The 24,781-nt window shown below is 44.2% G+C and overlaps 1 protein-coding gene across 1 annotated transcript in view; it reads right to left on the reverse strand.

Moving 5' to 3' along the window:
• Positions 1-4,086: 4,086 nt before the first annotated feature.
• shank3a (SH3 and multiple ankyrin repeat domains 3a) overlaps positions 4,087-24,781 on the reverse strand; it is a 185,339-nt gene continuing 164,644 nt past the window's right edge. The window contains exons 14-28 of the mRNA XM_008291012.1: positions 23,729-23,804; positions 21,167-21,249; positions 19,816-19,940; positions 19,267-19,402; positions 15,403-15,483; positions 15,200-15,223; positions 14,693-14,820; positions 14,366-14,471; positions 13,178-13,704; positions 12,962-13,070; positions 12,423-12,901; positions 11,777-12,356; positions 11,147-11,683; positions 10,957-11,086; positions 4,087-5,968 (exon numbers count right to left, since the gene is read on the reverse strand). Coding sequence (XP_008289234.1) covers positions 5,404-5,968; positions 10,957-11,086; positions 11,147-11,683; positions 11,777-12,356; positions 12,423-12,901; positions 12,962-13,070; positions 13,178-13,704; positions 14,366-14,471; positions 14,693-14,820; positions 15,200-15,223; positions 15,403-15,483; positions 19,267-19,402; positions 19,816-19,940; positions 21,167-21,249; positions 23,729-23,804 — 3,686 coding nt within the window. The 3' untranslated portion in view covers positions 4,087-5,403. The remainder of the gene's footprint in view (positions 5,969-10,956; positions 11,087-11,146; positions 11,684-11,776; positions 12,357-12,422; positions 12,902-12,961; positions 13,071-13,177; positions 13,705-14,365; positions 14,472-14,692; positions 14,821-15,199; positions 15,224-15,402; positions 15,484-19,266; positions 19,403-19,815; positions 19,941-21,166; positions 21,250-23,728; positions 23,805-24,781) is intronic.

A 24,781-nucleotide genomic window follows, 5' to 3' on the forward strand; every position in this document is an offset into this window, starting at 1 on the left:
CCAAACTGTTATCATGTCTCTTTCCTACTTGCTGTGGAGCACCAAGTAGTCGACTCAACACGAGCTGCTGAGTAGATGTGTTGTGTGAAGGTTGCGTCCTCCGTGCTGGGTTGGACGCGGTCGTGTTTGGTCATATCATCATGAAGCAGCACACTAAGAAAGGACTGAAGTAATGTCTGTATCAGCGGTCTCCAACCTTTTTGGCACCACGGACCGGTATCAAGCAAAACAGTTTTCTATGGACCGGTCATTGCACACATAACAAATAGTTTTTTCTATTCAAAAAGTTTCATAAACGAATCAAATTCCGTTTTATTGCTAAATAACTATTTACTATTTCTTCCATCTCAGCATCTCTTTTCAAAGACGCTCGCAAGAAAAGGTAGTTTTTTATTCATTTAGGCAGCGGTTAGAATAAAACAAGCACAGCCGGAAGTTACAGGAAGACTTTTCAAAATAAAACACCCTGCAGACTCTGCCGGAAACAAAATAAACCTTTCTATTCTTTCTGTGCGGCCCGGTAACAGTCCGCGGCCCGGTGGTTGGAGACCACTGGTCTATATGATCATTTTGTTGTGCACAGGAGCTGTGTGTTCTATTTATATTTGTTTCTTGTGTGGTATTTGCAAGGAATAAATCACACTTTGTACCAACGAGACACTAAAAAAGCAGGAGCAAAGAATATGAGACGCTTCATGTTTTAATTATAAATTTATTACATAATATAACAAACATATATCTCTGTGGTGGAGATATCCTGGGCAACATCTCAGATCTTGCCTCAACCTTTACTGTCGCCCTTACTCTGTTTGCATGAGGAATACTAGGTAGCTTCTGGTTTGAACTTGTGTTTTAAACTTGGGCTCTCGTGTGTCGAGGGGATCTTTGTATAATACCCTAAAGTGTCCGGAGGGAGAGAAGTGGTCACGGATGAGTCGCCTGGTTGTTTGGATGTCGAGAAGGGGAAGTTCACCCGTGAGACAAGGCTGAGGCGTTGCAGTGATACGTCCACCGTTCTAAACTTCACAGTGCAAACAAGGAGAAAAACCAACAATGAAAGAAAAAACCCCTTGGATGATAAGATCACTGGTTCCAGTGGGTCACCGGACCCCCCCAGTGGGTTTTTAAAAAGGTCACACTGCTCCCCCTACACTATGTAGATTGTGCTTTGTTGATTAGAAAATAAGACAAAGATAACCCTTCACTTAACTTATTTGACCTAATGATGTGTATGTCTGTTACACATTGCTCAGTTTGCATCTGTATTGGTAGTAAACTTGCACGACAATCCAAAGCAGCGTCGATTCTTGTAGCCGGGCCAGCCTGCGTCTGAGTCCAGACTGTACACGTTCACCTCTCAACCAGTGTTTTGTCTCTTATTTGTATTTATATGGGAACAGTAACCTTCAGCACAGTCAAATCAAGCAATTGTGTTATGTCTCAAAATTTAAATAGAAATGTTAATGCAAGTAGATATACACAGACTATATATATGTGTGTGTGTGTTTGTATATATATATACACACACACACACATATATATATATAGCCTGCGTCTTCACAAAATAACAAAAATGACTGTACTTCCACCTGCAGGAAAATACAGAAAGATCTAACAAATGTCTGTTGTTCTCAAGATTTCCAGGAGATGGCACCATATTATCATATTATCTAACAGCTCAAGAACGCTGTAACTAAGATAGTCCTAAAGCAAAGACAAATATACAGTTAAAAGTTAAGTTACTTTTTGGCACATTTTTCCTTTGTGTTGTTTGTTCCTCACTGGATCACCTCATATATAAGCATTAATCCAAAACTCAGAAACTGAAGGTCTGAAAAAGGAAACAGGAGTGCTGCCAGACAGAGTGGAGGGTTAAGGAGCGCAAAAATGCCATCTGGGAATGGGTGTACAAAACAGTGACACTGCATAAGGTGTGCCTACGCAGTTACAAGGTGAGTTGTCTTGCAATATAAAATGTGACAGTGTTTTTTTCACCAATCTCTCTCTTTCTCTGGTCGTCTCTTTTTGAAGACGTTACAAAACAACAATGCAGAAAGATGATGTTCAACCTTGAACTTGAAATGAATGTGTGTGTGTGTGCATGTTTTGTGTGTGTGTGTGTGTGTGTTTGTGTGACACAGCCACTGCCGGGAATCTCTGATGGTAATACAGTAAGGCTATAGTGGACTAACTCCAAAGATGTAAACCCTAACAATTAAACCACTCTCGCTGTCACACGCATTCTCGTCGTCTCGCTCCCCCCCCAAACAAATACGCAACACAATGGAAAGCATTTGCACACGCAGCCACACGGTGAAGAGGAACGACCACACGGAGAGGTTCAGGGGAATCCAGATGCACGCATGCGCTTGGACGATGGGTGGCTTTTTATGTTAGCACCTTGTCACCTTGTTTTGTGCAAATCATCCCCTAGTTCATAGTTCAGAGTTCAAAAGTTCAAGAGTTCATAGAAAGAATAAAATCTGCTCACCTTTTCCACAGGTGGTTAACTATGCATATATGCCAAACATTCATATATAGATCTATATACTTTTTGTTTTTCAAAAATTTATATGAAATCTATCATATATACATTGCTTGTGATTTTTTTTCTTTTTTTTAAAAAAAAAAAGCAAATATTTGTATTGTTTTTTTTTTGTTTTTTTTTACAAGTGTAAGTATGTTTAGAATGAACAGGATCATATTTTTTTTAAATCTTTTTTTTTCTTTTTCCGTCACTCTAAAATTCAAATGAGTGAAAGATTTAAGTATCATGTTCCACACGCTACAAAATCTACCCACAGTGTCCGAGGGTAACAAATCAACGACGACAAACAAAAAGAAAGAAAGAAAAAGAACAGTTAAAAACAAAATGAGGACGTAACACTGGAGTCAAAAGTAAAATGATCAGTGAGGTCACAGTGAGGCAGTGAGTGCTATTCCTACAACCCAGATACAACGTAATGTTCACCACCCGCTTTACAAACTGCTAGCAAATAAAACGACAAAAAAAGAAAAGAAAAATAAGATGCACACAACTTTTCGCCAAGTAAAAGTGTCTTGGCGTACTGACTGGATGCTGCTGATGTACAGAGGTTTTCAGTGTTAATACAGTTTCCTGGCATTCTGTCAGATAAAAGCTTTGCTAAAATGCTTTTTTGTTGTTGTTGTTGCTTGAATAAAACTCACTGTTTCTCACTGCCAGCAGAAGCTACTCATGAGTACAATTGCAGATTTGTATTGTTAAAAGAAAATTCAGTGTTTTTTCTTTTCTTTTTTTCTTTTTTTTTTACAACCTGGGTCTTATTTTTAGAGTTCTTGCTGCCACCGTTTACATGATAAGACAATGGTAGAGATAGAAGGTAGCAGCGACGGTGCGAGACACTGTGCCAGGTTGTAAAAAAATACTGAATTTTCTTTAAGACCTTACAGAGGCTTTCCCATCCCCACAGCCTGAGGAACTACAGACATTTCCTGCAGTGGCATTTCAGAAGGGCACACACATCTAGCTCAATTAAGCTTGTATGGCGAGTTTCTCTTTAGTTGCTCTCCGGGTAAAGGATTCCAAGGTAAACAATTATTTGCTTTGTTTGTGCAGTTTAAGCTTAATTTGCCCCCCCACACTTTGAACTCGATACAAAAAAATTTTCGGTTATCTGGCTCTTTGTGATGCTCTCCTCTCCACTGAGGATAAAGAAGAAAAAAAAACATCCCAGTGTTTCCTCTATGATAGCAGACCTTGTGCAACACGGTCTGGGAAAAAAAAAAAAGCATCTCCAGGGGTTACAGGGATGGAAATTTATACTAGCTTCTCTAACATTTTTCAGACTGGCGGCGGTGTTTAAAAATTGTCCTCAAATGTAAGCGTTGAAATAGATTGTATTAAAACAGCCAACAACCTCTTCACGCTAGTGCCCCAAACTTCCATCCCTGAGTGATAAACAGGCATAAGATCAAGAGAACCCTTTCAAGCCATCAGCCGGCTCGGTGGCGGCGGCGGTTGGGGGGGAGGCGGTACTCTCACAGTGCGGTACTGTGGGGTCCATGGCAGCGAGATGTGTAGCTGAAGCGGTAGGGATGGGTGTCAACTGGGGTCTCAGCCTCACATTACGGGATGCCCTTTATAGTATGAAGGAAGACCGTAAGAAAAATAAAAACAAACAACAAACTCTCTGTCCAAAAAACATGATGCAACTCGTCATGCTACGGTTCAAGAAAGGGTGACCATAAGGAAGGTTGTATTACCTATGACAAAAAATTTCATTTTCGTATCTATATACTTTTTTTTCTTTCAAATATATATATATATTTATATATGTATGTATATAATTGGTAGAAATGAGTAAACTATTGGTGGAATAGATTTTTAAAGATTTCTCTCTGCCTTCTATACTAAAAACCAAAAAAAAAAAAAACAGGCGCAGATTAATTTATTACATATCCTCTTTGCGACATTGTCTTTTCTCTTCTGAAAGCTATATTTAGATACATATATATTATATTATATAATACCTATATATAATATTCCCTTTGGAAAAACCAAAAAATTGATTATGAAAAAAGCCACGAGTGTTGGTTAAACATTCTCCAAATATAATAGATAGCACAGTCTGGGTACCAAGGCAGAGGGGGGGTTCGTCTCCCGTGGTTTGCGGAGCTCCACCTCTGGGCTCGAAAGTCTTCGGTTTTTAAAAACAACAGCAGGTATACAGAAGACACACCTTTTTCAGAGCTGTGTCAGCGCTACGTCCATAGCGCCGTGTTCATCATTGTTGATCTCTGTATAAATATTTTTGAAAGGCAACTGAGCTTTTCTGTTTGGAACAAAAAAAAAAAAAGAATTCGTCCTCCTCCTCCTTTACTCAAACTGCAAAAGGCTTTTCAGAGGCCTAATAGATGGGGGGAGGGGGGGGATAGAGGTAGAGAGGAGAGGAGGGAGCAGTGAGGGAGAACGCGTGGGTGTTACTAAGGAAACAACGGAACCTTTCACAAATCAAATGTTTTAATTGGAGCTCATGCGATTCTCCTCGGCGGAAGAAAAAAAAAAAAAAAAAAGACCAGATATCATTTTGAGGTCTGATCTAATTGGCTGCAGCCAAAGGAGGTGGGCAGATCTCTAAGGGCCGAGTAGAGAGGGACGAATGTATTCACTCCTCCTCTTCAGTGCAGTGCCAAGTGCAGGGTGTTGTTGATGCAGAGCGGGAACGGAAAAAAAAACGCCGTTAAAGGCCCACAGGTAAACATTTGTGATGCCAAAAAATTAAAAACAAAAAATAATTTTAAAAAAAGCAGCCAGAGTAAAAGAGGAGTGGTCCCTTATTGTTTTCTTTCATCAGCTCTGTAGCTCACTGGTTTCCTGTCTTCCGTCTTTCCTCCATCTGTTGCTGTGTCTCAGGGCAGGGGTCAGCTCTCCAGCAGCTGTTTTAGTGCTCGTTCAATGTTCATGCGGTGTCCGACTCGCGTCACTCCCAGCTCCGCAAAGTCATCCTTGGTTAGAGCCGGGAGGTGAGAGCCTTCGATCTCGTGTTCCTGAAACCCTGCTCTGTGCTCCCCCAGGTTGATGCTCTCCAGCCAGTCTCCAACGTCGTACTTGTTCCAAAGGTGGAGGGGTTTTTGGTGGAAGGGCCGGAGGGCTAAAAGCGGTGACCCCAAGCCGGGGGAGTGGGAAGGGGACGGGGAACGAGAGCGGGAGCGGGCGCTGGAGCTCCTCATTACAAAGCGGACCTCTTTCGGCTCCTGGGGTAGGCTGAGGCTCGAGGACTTGAGGATGGTTTGCGGGGGCGTAGTCGGTGAGGTCGGTAGGCCGAAGCTTGAGAATCGTCCAAGAGGGTCGCCCCGATCAGGTGAGCCTGAACCTGGGCTAGGGGTGCGTCGGGTAACGGGGTAACGGCTGCCAGGGCGGATGGTGTACGTGGTGCCATAACTTCTCTGAGAAATGGTGTGGAGCTCGCCTAGGCTGCTGAAAAGTCTGGTGGAGACAGAGACAGAGAGGTTTTAGAGACGCTGACCGGGAAACAAGAAGGTGAACAAAGTGAAGATCAAGAAGAAGAAAGACACCAAGCTTTGGGTTATATGTGTCAACTGCTGTCGGTTATTTTAAGGGTTTACGTTAGTGTAGGATCGAGGTTAATGGCTGTTAGAGATCAAACTAGTCTCAAAGCAGCAAGCTTCACTCATTGGTGGTCACACAACTGATGTTATTTAGAGTTTTGAATAAAAATCTACTAATTGAATCCACTCAGTGCGTCTGACAGTAGTGACAGTCTTCCTCCTGTCATGAATTTAATTAAAAGTTGCTTCCTATGAAGTCATGCTTCCCTTAAACGATTACTGTGAGCCACGAATGCAAGAGCTTTAGAGATAGATTAGATTTACAGCATCAAACAGATTTATTCTGTTTTACATCAAACCTGCACTTTTTATGTGACAAGTTTAGTAGAAACACACACACACACACACTCACCTACATTTAGACAAAGAAAGCAGATCAAAAAAGTAGAACTGTGTATTTGTTTTTCAGCTTTGTATTAACACTGTAGTTACAATTCTTTTCATTCAACAAAAATCATTCGGTAAATGTGCCTCCGTACGACCCAGAAACGTGGCTTATGAAGAAAACAGATGACACATTTCCTGTCCTCAAACTGCTGTTGAAAGGCCGTGTGGGGACGCACAACGCTGTGTCTTTTTCTGAAGCTTAGCTTCATTTAATCCAATGAATGTTTATTTACCTTGGAAGTGCAGCAAACACTTAATTCAGTGCATCTACTATTTAGGGAATATAAGTGGCCAACCAAGCCAGTCGTACCATCTGCTGCACGAGGAGGAAGGATTGTACTGACACAGGCTGGCAATCATTCTTTAGTAGTAGAAACCTCCAGTTATTCTCACATGTCCAGTTATCTACCTGTTTACATCAGACCCTCTTCTGAGAAATATTTGAAGCATAAATTTGAGAAGCTGTCTAATCTACTGATCTAATGGAGGGAAGATGGTCAGGAAGCGGGATGGATTAGAGATTAAGACTAGCATGAGAGTTTTGTCCATCTGAGTGCAAGCAGGGAGAAGCAGAAAAAAAACAGACCTAAATGTGATAAAGAGTTACTGCAGTGGTGTCTGTTTCAATCATGCATGTTAGCATGTCTCACGTAAAATAAAAAGAAATCTGACATGAGTGAGATTTGGATTAAGGAGTGTAATGGAACAAAGGTAGCTATAGGCAGCACACAGGCTGGAAAAAATGATCAGACTACAGGGAGCCGACGGATATGGGATGAGCTCCATGCGCACTTACACAGTCGTCCTGCCCTCCTGGGCGCACAGTCAGTTCTAGACCAATCAGATCAGAGCAGCAGGGCGGAGCATGCAAGGTGAGCAGAGAGAGAGCAATGGGAGAGAATGTTAGCATCACTCCATGAGACGCAGCCTGCCAACCAGACTTATAGTCTGCCTCAGCCGCCTCTGCTGTCTCTGACATGCCTCGTGTGTGTACGTGACTGTATGGATGCTCGCTGATGTTGGTGTTCATGTGGGCATTCGTGTGTTCGCGTGACAAAGACAGCAGAGTAGGTTTCAGCACTGGATGGTCTGACCAGTGGGCCACATGAGAGAGAAATGAGCACACTAATTCACATATCAAACACTGCACAAAGAAAAACAAACAACGAAAGGAACAAATAAAAGGAAGGCACATGTCTCTTGACTTTCAAAGGTAATGTGGACCTAAAGAAGTTCTGTTCCTGCACATACATTAATATATGTGTTGTGAAGGATATTAATTTACATTTGTATGTGCTGCACGGGACTTAAATGTTCTGTGTTTTTAAGAAATACAAATTGCCATATACTCTGCTCTGTTTCAGCATGGTTTAAGAAACCTACAGTGTCCAATAAGCAAGACAGTCAGGGACCATGGCCATCCTCAACACAAACACTGAAAAACAAAACAAAGTTATGCAATTTACATAAACAACGAAGAACAGAAAACCAAAGAGCACAAATTAAATTAAAGTTTCTAAACCACCCAAAGCTATGATACACAGCATGTGAACGAGGTGGATACAGGAGAGACAAAATCCGGCATGTGTGGTTGTTGGAGGGGGTTATAAATGGAGCACATAGTGGATGGAGTAAGTGATGGAGGAGGTACATGGCAATTAGAGAGCTGGGAAGCCTGTGCTATATGTGAAAATGCTCCAGGAGGTGAGGGGGAAAAATGCGGATGCAGAGAGGGAGAGGGAGAGAGAGTGAGAGAGAGAGAGAGAGAGAGATAATGGTGTGCATGATCATCTTTGTCACAGCCAATGGCAATCAACTGTCAGGATGGAGATGGTGGGGATGTCTTTGATTGCATAACCTCAGAAAAGGGTGAGCCCAATCAGAAGTGGGTGTTACATGATATGCTGTAATTGATATCATGGTCGCCTTTTCCATCCACGGATGTCGCCGTGGTACAGATCAATGATTGATGACTGAATTTGGCCCAATGTCAGATGGAGACTTCGTATTTCATCTGTGTTCTTATGCAGTCGAGATGAGCGGGGATCTCAACTTGTGCTAGCATGTTGCTAAAAACAGTCTTGACAGTGGTAGAAGTGTGCACTGCAAAACACTCTCATCAGGTGTTTGCAACCCAAAGATTGACGGTTTCTGATTTGTTTTTCTTTTTAAAAAGCTAATGCACCAAGTACATGACATTCCTACATTTATGGAGCTGCCACGTCCCGAAAGCAGCAACTAAAAGTAGCAGCAATCTTCTGCAGACACCAAACTACACTTGGGCAACAGTTCCAATGTATTTCTGAGTAGCAACGCCTCCATAAAAGGGCATTAACTCGTAAAGCCCTATGGTAATTAGTTGCAGGGAGACGTTTCCTCTTCCCTTTCTCTGGGATGCCATTGTAATTGATTTCATTGACAAGAAGATGGAAACACAAAAGCGTGACACACTAGTTTTGGTTGTGTGGAGCTGAGCGGCTCCTCCCGCCGATGTCACTATAATGAGGCGACTGTGAAAGAGTCTATTATGACATCTTCTCAATCTAAGATTGTCTCTTCATATCTTTCAGCTCCTCTTAATCAGCAGTGAAGTACGATGGAAGCAAATTCTTCCATCCTCGTTATTCACATAAACAGAGATTAGGATGAGAGAAGAAGAAAAGAGAGGAGGAGCGAGGCTATAAAAGTCAAACTCAGCCGCATCTGATGAGTGATTACACACTCCTGAGCTCTTTGTAAGACTGAGACTGATAAATGACCTAATGATTATAATACATGTAATTTAACATCGATTGCCATCAGTGCCACGCTGAAGTAAAACTTCAGTGGACAGCAAACATGAGAACTTCCAACCTGCCGAGCCGTAAAAACACAAGCAGGCTACGGCAGGTTGTTGTGCATCTACGCCAAACACCGACGGGATTAGAGGAGAAAGTTTCACCAACTACTTGACAGCTATTCCACGTGACACTTAAGGGCTTTTTACAAGGTTAGGACTTCAGTAGTCTCGTCATCAACGAGGCCGTTAATGCCGAGACTATGAGAGGATGGTTTTAACATGACACACCATTATAGCTAAAAATACATCCTTAAATCTTTGAGGTTATCACTGATTACTTTGGGATGGGGGATGGTGATAAGACTTGTTCTTATCGAATTCACATCAGTGATGACTGCAAAGAACTGTGGATATGAGGATGTATTATCGGAGCAAGGACTTTGGGAGGGACGCTCAAGGAAACGCTAGAAGGGAAGCTACTGGCGGGATCGTAGGTTAGAACCCAAAAGTGAGAGTGTGCAAGAGATGAGGAAAGGCTTTCAGGACGGACATGCCTCCAAGCCCTGTTACCTTGTTTGCACCAACAGATAAGTCCACCACACACACATGCACACGGTCACACGAACACAAATTGCATAACGCTAACTTATTGACTACTACTGTCTACTCCACATTTAACGGGAGGCCAAGAAGTACAGCTGTAACTATGGAAACAAGGAGCAGTTTAGACCCGAGTCCGGAGTCAACAACTGTAGTTGTAATGTATCTATGAAACCAGTAATTTCTTGAGAACGCTGCATATTTTTCTTTCCTTTATTAAAGTGATCTGATTCTGAAAGATTCTCCAGGCAACGGTGAAGAAATCTGATAATGCAAACAAGGTAACAAATAATATTTAAAGGAAAATACATGAAAGAAAATGTATAGAAGGGTTGTTCTCTTTCAATGAGCTTAGTTGATAGGCTTGTTATGAAAAATATATTTTAAAAAAAAGCTTTGGTTTACCCTAGGGTCTATAACCTTAAGGTTTACTCTCTTCGGTGTCCTCACATCTGCAGAAAAAAGGATTTCATTGCACTTTCAGGTTTGGTGTGAGAAAAAAGAAACCCACAGATAACAGACAAAAAACACCACTGTGCTTCAGATGCTTCAGATAACCCTGGAGATGCTCTGTGAAAAGCCTCGCTTCTATGTCTCATGTGCGCTCTTCCTAATGATGTTGAAACAAACTGTACGGCCCACGGATGGGTATAGCACATACTAACTGTGGTGTTACACTAATACTGTCATGGAAACTAATGGAAACAATGCTAATGACCTCTGATCTCATTTCCACTTACCAACACATTAGACTAGCTTAAATATATATTCATTTGCATATTTTAGAATGTGAGAATGTCATGCACAGCAAAAATAGAGGGATTTTTCACAGTAGATAATGATCTGAATAAAGACAAATATAAAGTGTTGATAAACAAGAGAAAATACCATCTGACAAATATGCTATTTTAATCCTTTTAAGAGTCGTCTCACTGAGGCTGATCACTTGAATTTCTTTTACTTTCTGCCACCATAGAAGAGAAAGATACGAATGAATCATTCCTTTATTGTAGCCCTTTGTTCTGTTACACACTGTTGAACACAGTTTTGCAGCACAGTTTCAGTAGATATTCTCTTACCTGGCACCTGCCACAGGTGATTTCCTCCCTGGGTCAAGTGATGCTCCCAGTGGTTCCTCTCCCAGTGACCTAGTGTCTTTATTTAGCTGCTGTAGTCGTGAACTGAGCTCTCCCATAACAGATGGTTTTGCTCCCTCATCTGCACCCAGCCCCAGTCCCAGCCCACCAAGATTGCCCAAACTCCCAATACCTAGCCCCACCCCTGGCCCACGGGGCTCCACAGGGTCCCCCCACAGCTTGGACCTCCGCTGGAAGAGGTAGCGCGGCTTGGTGGGGGCTAGACCAGTCACTGAGGCCGAACCACCTGGGGGGAGCCCAGCTCCTCCAGCCGCAGCAGCAGCCAGGGCAGCAGCCTGTTGCTGTGATAGCAGCTCGCTGTCAGAGCTCTGCTTTAGCAGAGGGTCCCTGAAGGTGACGGGGCCTTTACTGCCTCCTATCTGGGACTTGAGTCGGGGCTTAGGAGGCACTGGCGGCTTGTCGAGCACAAAAGTCTGCCCGTCGGCATAGGAGGTGTGCGTGGTGTGTGTGTCGGCAGGCTCGCCGCTTTCTGAGGACAATGTGGACATGCTGGAAACCGTGGAGACGGTGCTGGTGGTCTCGAGATGGTGGTCTCGCTCTCTCTCGCTGGAGCTGCGTGTGTCAGCCTCCTCCACGCCTGAGTCAGCCGCAGAGCCGGACTCACCCACCGGTGGGGGCTCCAGAGGGTCAGAGGGCTTCCCTGAGACAGCTGCTGCACTGGGTGGAGGTGGGGGCTGGGGAGGCTGAGGCTGTGTGGGGGTCACAATTGGGGTTGTTGGAGTTGAGGGAGTTTGGGGTGTTGGCGTTGGAGGGGTGGTGGGAGAGGTGGCAGGTTTAGCTGGGGACACGGTCCCCTGTGCCTGTGCCAGCAGCCCATTAGCAAACTCATCTGGTGGTGGAACAACTCCGATCTTGCGTAGCTCCTCTCTTGTCTCTTCATCACTGGAGGATAACATGGCAGGCGGCAGGGTTACTGTGTATGGATCCACATCCTCCTCGGAGCTTCCCTGAGCCAGACTCTTCTCTTGGGCTGGACTGGCAGGACGCTGAGTTTGAGGCAGGGCCTGGGGTTGGGCCTGGAGCTGGGCCTGGGGCTGGGAGACCGTAGGGCTGGGGGATTTAGCCCGTGGACTTGGTGATTTGCTAGGCTCCATGGTTACTGGGGCAGGTGTCTGTTCTAGTTCTGAACCCACCCCAACAGCCTGGCCATTACTGGTAGCATGGACCATGATCAGCCCTGCTGTCTTCTGCTGTGACGTATCCATAATACTGATCAACATACTTTTTTTATCCTCTAGTCTCTTCTCCTCCTTCCTCTCCTCTATTCTGGCCTCCATTTCTTGTCGGAATGATACAGGCGAAGGTGATGTAGCCCATTGTGGCTTGGTGGGTTGGGGAACTAAAATTGATGTTGGGGAGGGTCCAAGTCCATAACCCGCTGCCTTGGCGCTTTTAGGTGAAAAAGGTGGAGATGCAGGTACCCCTTCCCCATGTGGAGACTCTTTGGTCTGACTGTCAATGAATATTACACCCTGGCCTACTCGCTCTTTAGTCCGAGGCTCTGGGCTGCTAGTTGGGCTCTGGGAGGTCAGCGCCCTCTCCCTTGCGGCCAGCGCAAGAGCCAGTGGTGAATTAGGGTCCAGGGGCTTTCCTGTAAGTGGATGGATAAAGGTGGTCCCACTAGGTGAGGGGCTCAGAGCCAAGGCAGGGGGAGGCAGCTGTCCCAGCTCGCGGGTCAGCATCCGTTCATCGATTGAGTGAGACTGAGTCAGAGAGGGGGCATCAGAGCTGGTGGTAGATGCCCCCTCCATGGTCCCAACAGAAAGGAAGACAGTGGATTTCCTCCGTTCTTCTAGGCGACGCTCGCGATCTTTCACTGCTCCAGCAATTGCAGCAGCGAAGGGGCCCTTACCCTGAAACATCATCTCTCCTTGGGCACGCATACGCTCTCGCTCAGCCATCAGCTGCTGCTGGTAGTAGTCTGCACGGCTGGTGTGTGTGTGCCCGTGGGTATGTGGGTGTCGTCCTGAGGGTGAGCTCTCTCGTGAGTGGGCAGCAGCTAAGGCCAAACTAGCTTTTTCTTGTGCATCTTCCACCTGCAATGGACAGAAAAAAAATTGCATCAACGTCCAGGTCAAAGGGTCTTTTGCATTACAGTTTAAAATAAAAATAAAAAAACAACACCCCCTACCATGCAACTTACCTGTAGCTGTTTCACCAGGGGGCTTTTCTTCCTTTGGGGCTTGGTGGGCGTGTACAGTCCAATGCTAAACTGACCCACATTAGCATAAGGGTTGTCAATAATCCGACCCTTCCTTTTAATTCGCTCAGGTGGAGTAGCAGCAGAAGGTCGGGGAATTTCTGTAGGTTCTACAGGTAGATGGGAAGAGTCCTGCAGGATTATCATGGAGCGGGCTTTCTTCTGTCTCTCGATGTGTGTGGCCTGCCGCTGGGCGGCCTCATAAGGCAGGTCCAAGGAGGAGGGCTTGAAGCTGGAACGTCCCCCAGGCTCATGGCCTTGACTCTGGGTCCTAGACGGGGGTGGAGGAGGGCAGAACGCTGGGGGAGGACCGGTGTCTAGGTAGTAGGGAGGAGGAGGAGGTGCCGTTTGTGGAGGTGGAGGGATGGGATGGGGCTGCGAGTGGTCTCGGAGGCTGTCTGTCATAGAGGAACTGCGGGGAAATCGGTGCTCGGCTGCGAGGGCGGACAGCCGATCCTCCTCAGTGGCACCTGATGAGGGATAAGCAAAGATCATGTGGTGATGCAAAGGAAGCTCATACAAAAGGATCATTTTATATAAGGCTAGCAGGTTGACAGCTGCATCATAAAAAAACATCCTGGAATGCATCCGTCTATAAACCGGTCTACTCACACCTCTAATAATAGATCACATGTCTCGAATGCAGCAATACAATGTTTAAATAAAACATGTAATTTTAACTATTTCTGACTTATTTAACAATCAATTCAACATTCATTTAATGAGTGTGTTTGGGGAAAGGGAAAAATGTTTAATAATACAGCTGAGTATTAATAATGCATGTGTATATCTACTTTTGAAACAAGCTCTGTCCTTGAACATCTGCTCTGTGAATATCCAATAATTACATTTGCACATTTAGAACACTGCCATGTAACAATGCATTTTTAAAGCTCTTTTAACCTTTAGCATTCGGTAAAATCTGTCAAGGTTTGACTTGGGAAACGATTTCTTGTTGAGAGGAAGTTTAAATGCAATAAGGATGCAGCTTCATTCTCGATATTTTCTATTTGCTGTACTGACGACGGAACAGAATGAAGCTTTCTCATCTTGCAATATATTCTCTGCTGCACATACGATTACAGTCTACTTTTACGCTACCAATATGTACAGGGTGGGTAATTATTTTACCAAAAGACTTGGTCCTGGACATGCCCTTTGGTAGTGGTATGTGACCTCTCTCAATCCCAGGGTGAAGACCTCCATGTAGAGTCATCCCTTGTCTCTCAAACAGTGACTGCAGCACAAAAATTCAGAATTTGCTGTGTTATCAAAGACAGTTTTAACATCTTTAAAGCTTCAATAAAACCACGAATAAAGTAGCACCGAGGAGCGCGTGCATAAATGTTGCCGTGTAGGCCAGGTGTCTGGGTACGCCATGCGTCAGATCGAGTTTGCATGTGTGCCAAAGCAGTCACATATGCTGTCTGCCAATGCGCTGTGTGTAGGTGCACTCACACTGATCTCTGCTGGTGTTATTCTCCTGCTGGTAGGCCGCTGCTTGACAGTGGCTGCTCTGTAATCTGCCTCCGAGGGCTGAGAACGCAACATAGACTCCTGGGATGCCAACATCTCATCTAGTCTCTCTGTTGGGAAGGAAATGAGCCAGAACTAAATACTGAGACATAAGACCACAGAAATGTTGTGTCATCATTTCTGGCACTGATATTACAGGAAGAAAATGCACAAGCATTTCTAAAATGCAGCTACACACTATGGGGATAGGTCATGCTCGGTGGTGTTATCAATGCATTTTCATTGTGTTGTGTTGACGATCACAAGTGAGCGAGCGTTAAGACTCAAAAGAGACAAAGAGGAAAAATAAAGATTAAAACAAAAGTGGAGAAAGAGATTTAGGTGTTCTGCTGCTCCTCTTTTCTAATCAACGCTGCCTAAATTGACACAACAGTGATAAATCATCTTTATTACGTTCAGAGAGGCGTCAATTTCTTCCCTCAGACTCACCTCCTCTTCTCCTCCGAGCAGAAGCTTGATGGGAAAAAGATAGCGTCAGCAGAGGAGGGAAAATGACAAGAACAAGCCAACAGAAGTGACTATTCTAAAAGTTAGGAGACACACCAAGTTTTAATGACAAAGCGAAAGCAGAAATATGACAGAAAAAGGAGGAAGCCAGTGTTGAGTTTTCATGCCAGTTCTTTGGCACTCACCCAGTTCCTCCAGCTCAGCGGTCATAGACTTAGAGCGCAGTGTCAGGGTGGTGCTAGGAGCTCTCTTGGGTGGTGGGGGAGCTGTGGAGAAAAGGCATGGTGTTGAGGATGAAGTTGCGGGGGATGAAAATCCTTTGGCTTTGCGGCTCAGCGCCCTCCTGGCCTCCCCCAGACGGCCAGCCCATCCCATCTTCGCTGCTTTCACTTGGTCAAAGTCAGATGAACTGGACGCCTCACACTTAGCCAGAACCTTGTTCAGGTTACGATTGGAGCCCAACTTCTTCATATTTTTTTCTCTCTTCGTCTGGTGGCTTAAAAATCTGTCAGTCTGTCTTCGAGACATTTAGTTTTTTAGTCTTTGTGCTGCAAGAAATCCTCTCTGTCCTCTCTGTAACATCCCTATCTCTCCGAATCCTCCCATTAAACACACAACAAAAAGATTTATCCGCCACAATAGGCAGAAGGAGCAAAACGCGTGCGGAAAGGAGAGGGAGAAAGTCGTCCATCTTACTTTTAATATGCTGCCTGTCTGGAATTTAGCAGATGTGCATCAGACAGAAACACACTAACACAGTGGCTCACACACACATGCACATCCTCCCACAGAGAAAGCTCCTTGAGGGAGGACATAATGACATGTGGGCTGACAGACAAAGAGATGACAGTAAATTCAACAGCTAAGGAAAATGATGCGCTGCAGACTTTATACCCCAAAGCTCATGGGAGCCTCCCAATCCTACTACACACACAAAGCAACTGGGCTGTTACCATCCCAGTCAAAGCGGCAAATCCCATCTACCAAATGTTAGGCTTCAAAAACAAACTGCAGAGTGACAGGTTTAACAAAAAAAAAGGGAAAAAAAAAAAAAGGCTTGAAACAGACAATGCAATTAGCCAAACTGACAATAATGCAGTCATGTATTTAAGCGTGTTAAACCTGCAGCAACAACGCATTGCCATGCACTGTGATCATGAAGACACACACACACACACACACAGCAGTCTCTACATGCGCTAACCTCGCCAAGTTTCCTGACAATACCCCACAATAGAACTAGACCAGCTCTCCCTGTCTGAGATCGACCAGCCAACGCTCAATGCGCCACTGTAGAGCGATACATTCCTAAATCCCACAGATGCACTAATGCCTTACAAGAGCATAACTATCATGCTGTCGTCAGCAGCTGCAGATCTCGTGTACATACGCCATCCTGGGTATTGTCCATATCAAACATCTTCATTTCCTCACCAGCCTGCACATTCTGGTACAGGAGCAGAAGAGATGGAGGAGGAGGAGGAGGAGGAGGAGGAGGAGGATGGAGGAAGAGAGAGGAACAGAGGCAGACTCGGAGGGAGAGAGAGTTGCTGTTGCTGTAATGTAATGCTTAATTCAAACATGCAGTGTAGTCACCATGGCAACGGTGGCAGTAGTGAGGCCACGCATGGTGCAGAGAATGTGTGTTCGCTCGCGAGTCTGTGTGTGTCAGCATGTGTCTGTGCATTCGCGTCGAGGTGCAGCACCAGTATGCAGACTAAGTCCGATTGGAGGAGTCACGCAGCAGAGGAGGGTGTTCGACGCAGATTAGGGGGCAAAAAAAAAAAGGCATTCAGGGGAAGTTTGAGACAGGAGTGAAGAATTTTGTTCTTTCTCAGCTCTGAAACAGCAGATAAACTCCATCTAGTCTGCACTTCAGTGTGTTTCATCTCTTCTTCGATTTACAATAACAGAATCTTACCAGCGATTGTCTTTATATTCTCCCTCGATCAAATATCTTTGGTCTGAGCAGCTCAGACACAAGCAGAGATAAGCAATGCTTTAACGGGCAACTTTGGAATACAGCAAGACACAAAGCAACGGACGGGAAGAAATGCGATTACGTGTATAAAGTTCCTAAACATATACCATGATGGAGCTACACTGCACACATATACTGTACTGAAAGGAAGCAATAAAATCAAATTACGTTACTCTAAATCTTGGGAATATACGCTCATTGCTTTCTTGCTAAGAACTGAAACAGAAAATCAATAACATTCCCACGTCTGTTTATTATAGATGAGGCTGTATCGAACAGCCGGTTAGCTTAGCTTAGCACAAAGACTGGAAACAGGGCCAAACAGCTAGCCTGGCTCTGTGGAAAGGGGACACAATCCACCTATCAGCACTTCCAAAACTGCCTAATTACCACTTTTTTATTTTGTTTTCATCTAAACAAAAATGAAAAGTTACAATTTGCTTTTTTACACAGGTTTTTATGACAGATTACTTCTTGATGAGGGTCAGTAACTGAGAGCCGTGACGCGGCACAGATGCAAAGCCGGATTGCAATTTTTACATTCTGGTGTTTATATGGATAAAATATGTGTTAATAAAAAAAGCTTTAGTACGGAAGCCGAGAGCGGTCATGGCCGCACATTTTTTAAAATGGCGTTTTCTCGAGATAAAGAGATAATTATCCCGCTGACAGTTTCGGCTGTCACTTCAACCTTCATCAGAAGTTGTCGGACTTCCTGGTGTGACGTATCTTATATAGACAGCTGACCGGGAACTCCGACATGACGTGTGATGAGAACAGCTGACCGGGCACGACAACTTACAATGAAGCACTCGTGCCCGGTCTCGTCTGTCCTCCGGCCCCCCGCTGGTGACTGAGGATTCTTGTTATCCCGAGATAACGAGAAAATTAACTCGTTATCTCGAGAAAACGGCGAAGAAAGAACAGTAGCGGAAAAAGACCGCTCTCGGCTTCCGTACTTTAGAGGTGCAGACATGTTGCTTTTGTCAACTTTTGACAGAGTCAGGGTCGCTGTTTGTTTGTGCGTCCCGTCTTTGTGCAAAACTAAGCTCGCCAGCTACAGCCTCTTAATGAAGAGACAGGCAGGAGGCAAACATGCATCTCTACCAAAATGTTAGATTTTGTTTTTAATTAATCTCAATGTGCTGAAAAAAAAAAAGCCCCATGACAACAAGTGGAACTTTTTTTCGTCAGATACGTCTGTTTTTTCTGTCGGAACATGTCAATGTGTGCTTCTAGATGCCAAACGTCCAATCAGGAGACTGGATTTATCCGAAAATGACAAGCTTGAGGGACGATACAAAGAAAACATGAGTGAGAGTAAGATGGATAGAAAGATGAAGAAAAGAGAGACCATAAAGCCCCGAGTATCAGGATTCAGCTGATACAGTACCGTCCCAATGAAACTAGGTCAAACTCATTTATCACCATCTCTGTATCGCAATAATCACAAAGGAGGTGCACACACTATTCCTCTACGCATAAACACACACGCGCACGCGTACACGCAGCTGCAGTGTACACAGTCCTGAGGTCATTGTGCCAGGACTGTGTGGGAGCTGAGTAATGGCGAGCTCTGGTTGACATGGAAACTACATGAATTTACAGCAGGGAAACGTGGTACAAATCACCAAGACAACAGAAACACACACATCCTTCTGTGGACCCGAAACCAACTTACATGGGTGCATTACATCATAAAATTCATTATTAAATCACAGATAATGATTCATGTGAGAAATTAAACGTGTTAAGGAAAATATCTTGGAGGACTTAATATGCATTAATTTAGCCGTAACTATATAATTAGTGGGACGTGTTCTATTTAAAATCTTAATCATACGACTGAGCAGGCTGAATAATGGTTGAGCCAGTTCTTGCAAAAAGCACACATGGATCACATGTCATGAAACATATTGTATAATTTCACATGTGCACATGCACACATACAAATATACATTATAAATAGGTCATTTTTCACATCTAAAGTGTTAATAAGACTAATGTATGTGCTTTTCTTAAACAGGGAGGGGACAGGGGAGCTAATTCCATCCTTTTTTGTCTTTACCTTTCTTTCGAACGACTTCTTCAGACTCAGGTTTGCGCGTGACAGAAACAACCTTCATCAGCAGTCTGTTGCCCCCTTGCCGGATCAAGGACACCACCTGCTTATGGCCCACCTTCACTACATTCACCCCATTTACCTGAAACACACACACACAAAGACAGAATGAGAAACACACGGACCACCTTGACTTTTTACAGTGCTGCTGACATTAATACACTAAAAGTCACCAAACTTTGCTCAGTCAGGACATTTTACAAGACTAAACTTCACACTGATTGTTTTCTGCAATTAAAGTCATGTCCCATTAATTCAAAAAGTAAAAGCTGTGTTCTTTTGCAATACATCTTCATGCATTAGTTGCAAATAAATTTCTACAAACCCTTCTTGCAGACACACGAGGGAGAATATCTAATGTCCTCGAATGCAGCCAAGGCTTGTACTGAACGCTGCAGTTGTTAAGATTTTTCTTCTGTGTTCTCAACGCCATCACCAGCTTGTTCAAATGGTGAGCGAGACACAGATGAAGAAGCAAGTGAAGTCTTTAATTACCTCAATGAGGAAGTCCCCTGTCCTCAGACCGGCCCTCCACGCCACTCCCTCCACGTCCACAGACTCAAGATACTGCAGGGCAGGGAACGCTGGGGTGGGAGTGAACTCTTCGATGGGAGTCTCAGCTGAGAAAAAACACTGATATTTCAAACCCGCACAGAACGGTAAATAAAAATCCATAGCTTCTTTTGATTAATTTTTTTGATTTCAGCAGTAAATTAGTTCCAGAGTGGAAAACGTATTTCATGCTACAAAGACTATTTGAACTTCTGCGCTGGTTTTAATTTCCTTGGAAGCAATAATACTTTCGCTATTTTCCAAACTTCCCTTTTAGCTTCACTAAAATTATTTAACTGACATTGCGTTTAGTTCTCAATAAAGACATCCGTGCATATTGAGCAGGGATGCTGGTAGCTCCAGGTGGATGTACTGCCTGCTGCATCTAAATAATATCATCGCTGCATATAGTTTGATGCAAACCGAATGCATGTTTCAACAAAACGCACACATACAGTACACAAGCATACTTTGCTAAGTGAGTGCGCTATCACAAACTCCATTTAATCTTGGAGCGAATCCAACTAAATCACTGACACATGAGAGCTCTCAGAGGACCACTAAGTGAACTGCAGTGTGTGTGTGTGCGCATGTGTGTGTGTGTGTTTAAGGGTGCTGGGGAGTAAAAGACCGACTGAAAAAAAAAAAAAGAGAGTGGGGTGAGCCAAGATCCATGGTAGTGAGTGATGGAGCAGTAAAGCACACTCAGACTCCCGGCAAGGTGCCTGAGAAGGGGTTGCCATGGTAACCGGCCTGAGTAAAAAGGGGGGGGGGGGGATCTATCTGGCACGTGCATGAGTAAAAATGAAATTTCGTGGCGGTGGAGATGAGCAGAGAGGTGATTTCGGTTAAAATGAGGAAGGCGTGACAATATTTGGAGAGGATAATGGACGGGAAGGAGGAGGTGGAGGTGGAGGGGAGGCGAAAACAATGACCGGTAGAGCAACAAATTTGAGAAGGAAGAGAGGAAGGGGAAGGAGAGGAGTGTGTCTCTACTAAAGCTCGACGCCATGTGCGGGGAACAGATGGGACAGCTAGCTGACAGCTCAGCCAAGGATGACGCCACCAAAGGGGGCTACATGCACTCGCGCACACACATCCAGAAGCCTGAGTGCATCTGAGTATACAAGCTGAGTGTTGACCAAAGCTGGTTGTGTTATTGACTCACACAGCAACAATACCGACTGAGCTGTACTCAGTGACTCAGATCAACAGTCTACTTCTCAGACGAAGGGAAAAAAAGAAAAAAACACTCACACAAAACCGAGAAGAAGGCGGAGAAAAGGTGCCTCACCTTTGGCTCCCCGCAGGACAAAGCCAAACCCCTCATTTTCTTTCTTCTGTAACACAGCGTTCTTCTCCTCGATGATATAGTCGCTGTGAGGGAAGGAGCAGAGGGACAGCAGGTATGAATCCAACACCATCCTCACAGACACACAAAGAGAGGAGGGCAGCATGGTAAAGAGGGTCGGCTGGTGGGGGATGAGAAGTGGGAGGAGGTGGAGGCACACACACACATGACCACACACACACACACACATGACCACACGTGCCTGTATGATCTTTCCCAATCAAGTTAAAAGCCAAGCAGGACACCACAGCTCAGAATTCCCAGGAGCTGCATTCAGGTAGAGAGAGTGTGTGTGAGCGAATAGGCAGCAAGCGATAGAGAAAGAGAGAGAGAGAGAGAGTCCTCATGATTTAAGTGTCTATGGGATAAAACCTAAGAGTGAATCAATCTTCTGGCTGATCCTTCAGATGAGACTGCAGCCGAGAAGTGTGTTGAGGGCTTTCGCGAAAGAAACTGACAGAGATGGCTCGGATGCAATATTGTGCCCTGACTAATGACAGAGGAAATAGGATGCAAAAGTAAGAGAGCAGTTCATCACTGTCTGATTTTGCTCAGTGTTCAGGGCGAGGATGGAGGCTGGTAGGTGGCGTTAAACCTGTGGCGCTCTGCAAACACTCTAGCCTATTTTGTATTTTTTTTGTCTTTTCAAGCCATGCGTGTGTGTGTGTTCAAAGCCGAAAGCGGAGTTAACAAAGCGACAGCAAATATCAGCGTGACAAGTTTGCTGTGTGTGCAGAAAACAAGTCTCACCCGCGGACCTTCTCCTCAAACCAAATGAGGTCGGGATCGGTCGCGTAAGAGGTGAGAACGAGTTCATCTGGATTTATGATGGTCCCAGATGTAGATGAAATGAGGGGGTAAATTAGAAGACATCTGAATCGTGTCTAATCATGTAAATTTTTTAATGCAAAATGAAATGGCACCAAGGTGGAATGAATATGTCACAGAGCAAATATAGCTGATTAGAATAAAACACCCAAACGGCGAATAAATTGTGGCTTATCTTTCCACAAAACACTTAGAGCGCGAGTGCCACTTCACAGCCTTCACAAAAGCCACGAGTTTTGTAGTATTTCGAGCCTTATCAGTCGCCCTAGCCGAGGCGCGCGCAGAGGCCTGGTGTTCGGGTTGCAACTCGGTGGGTGGCTGCGGTGTCATTAGCTTAGTTACACTCCACTCTCACAGACTTACCAGGGGAACACAGAGCTCCTGCTGCCGGAGCCGGGAGACCCGTAACAAACCTTTCTGCAGGAGGGAGGTCAAAGGTTTTGTTTTCATAAAAAGCTATCTATCCACTTTTGCATGATTATTATGCACAGAAAACGATGTCGGTTAAGCACCACTAAGATACTTTGTTTGAGTCCAAACCCTTTTATCCACTACGCTTTCATCTCCACTCCGTGCCCCCAAAATGCTGCATTAATGCAACGTGCTCACCGTCCTTGTTCAGAGTCTCAATCCTCTTACAGTACATAACGAAAATAAAAAAAATAATAATAATAAAATCCCACGTGAGGCTCACATGTCAAAATGTTTCCTCTAAATAAACCTGTCCTTTGACATTTTGTCATTCTTATATTTATTCAGATCTAACATATTGCACAACATAACTCTGGTTAAGTCTCTGCCCTTAAGCTGACATGTGCAACTGGTATTTTTATTCAGATATTCATAAGTGGCAACTTAAAGCTCACAGTGTCACAGCTGTAACCTGGAAAGCAACAAGAAATCCACTTCAGTTTCTCCAGAACTTCTCGGCTAAAGTATATGTGGTTACAGCTCATATGTGCGTTCCTCAACAAAAACTATTACCACACATTCATAGTATATAACGTATATAATTCAACAAGACTGAAGCTTATAGTAACAGAAGTGACATTTAATCTGGCTAAAACCTAGAACGCAAGAAGCTGACATTTTATGAAAGACTGAGAAAGTAGGTAGAAACAATGCTCACGCAGACCCACTGTGTCTCCAACTGATAAAGCGCGGCATTAAATCAGCATCATAACAAAAACCGCATGTGGCTTGCTGCTCTGCTCTCAGCTAACAGATCTGATTTAGATGAGAGGGAGAACTCACACTCTCTACACGATAAATGTCATCTTGAGACACGGACAGGGAAACAAAGACGTGTGCGAAGAATCAAAAACTAAAACCTTAAACAGACTGAAGAAGAACACGCTGGTTGCAAATCATAAAAAAAAAAATATGAGGCACAAAAGTATGAATGTGCCCACAGGCATGAGTAAATAAAATGCATCCGTATGCACAGTGCACACCTACATATAGGCACAAAAACTCAGCTGAGCAATAACTGTGCATCCTAGAATCAGAGCTGAGTGCACTGGCAGCCTCGTGCCTTTAGATGGCAGCAGCTTCATGGCACTCTTTTACCTTTTCACTATATAAACCCTGTTAAGGTTTGCTATGACCAGCAGAGTCTAGCACACATCACTACACATGGCCTGCTGCAACGTGCTAGCTGAGAGGTAGAAGGCGTACCTGTATGAGGTGAAGTTGTCGTAAGATCCCACAGTGTAGTGTCTGAACAGTCTCTTAGTGCGGTCCTCCCGAGTCTCTGCAAAACAGATTAAAGGCCTTTTAATCTAATCAGACAATCCAGAATCCACCACCCATTGCATCGTAACGCTCACCTTAAAGTCTGAAGACACCTTTAAAAGACTAAAAGATGAATTGGTTGAAATACAGCAGAGTATTCAAGTCTAAATACTGATTTGTCAGTTTAGGATGTGAAGCTACATCTGGCCATTTAATCTTAAAGAAAAGATATTTAAAATGTAAAATACTGCTGGTTCTGATTTAATCTAATAGTCACAAGAGTTCTAAAGTCATCAGCCTGTGTCTACATTATCAGTATGATTTGATGTCAGAGGTCCACGGCTTTAAAGCAAACTGAAATTCTAGTGTCTTAGGCATTCGCACATTCACCAGTGTCCCAGGAACGCCCTACTTAAATATGGCTTAGGAAACACACTGTTGATTTTCTGAATTAAATTTAGTTCTGCCAGTGACGTTTTACAAATCCACAATCCAAAAGTGTCACGGCTGCCCCAGTTCTTAGCATGTTAGTACAAAAATGTCAGCAGTAATCTAATTCAGTGAGCACAGAGAAGAGCTAAGCCACCACAGAGAAGTAATTATCATTAACATGCTTCATTTATCATAACCTACCACAGTATAATTGTTCCATGGTAAATTTTTTGCTTTTCAAACAGTAACATGATTGCATAATCCTGCTTTTAAAGTGTTTCTTCTAAAGGCAAATGCATTAGAATCGGAGCTCAGTGGATGTAGTGTGAGGGAGCAGCATGCATGTGTGTGTGGCTTCTGTCAGGATGTGGATTTATGCTACGTGAGCGTTGATCGAGATCGATGACCTCTCGCCGTCCCAATAATACACACTGCGTCTCCACTAAACAGCAATCTGCTGACTGCACAACGCGTGACCCTTGGAGGCCGCAACACAAACTCTAATTGGGGAAGTTACTGAAAGCAACAGCAAGAAGCCACGAGTCGAACTTGTAAACTTGGTCA

This window comes from Stegastes partitus, unplaced genomic scaffold, assembly GCF_000690725.1.
Source record: "Stegastes partitus isolate 25-593 unplaced genomic scaffold, Stegastes_partitus-1.0.2 Scaffold709, whole genome shotgun sequence".
NCBI classification, from domain to species: domain Eukaryota; kingdom Metazoa; phylum Chordata; class Actinopteri; family Pomacentridae; genus Stegastes; species Stegastes partitus.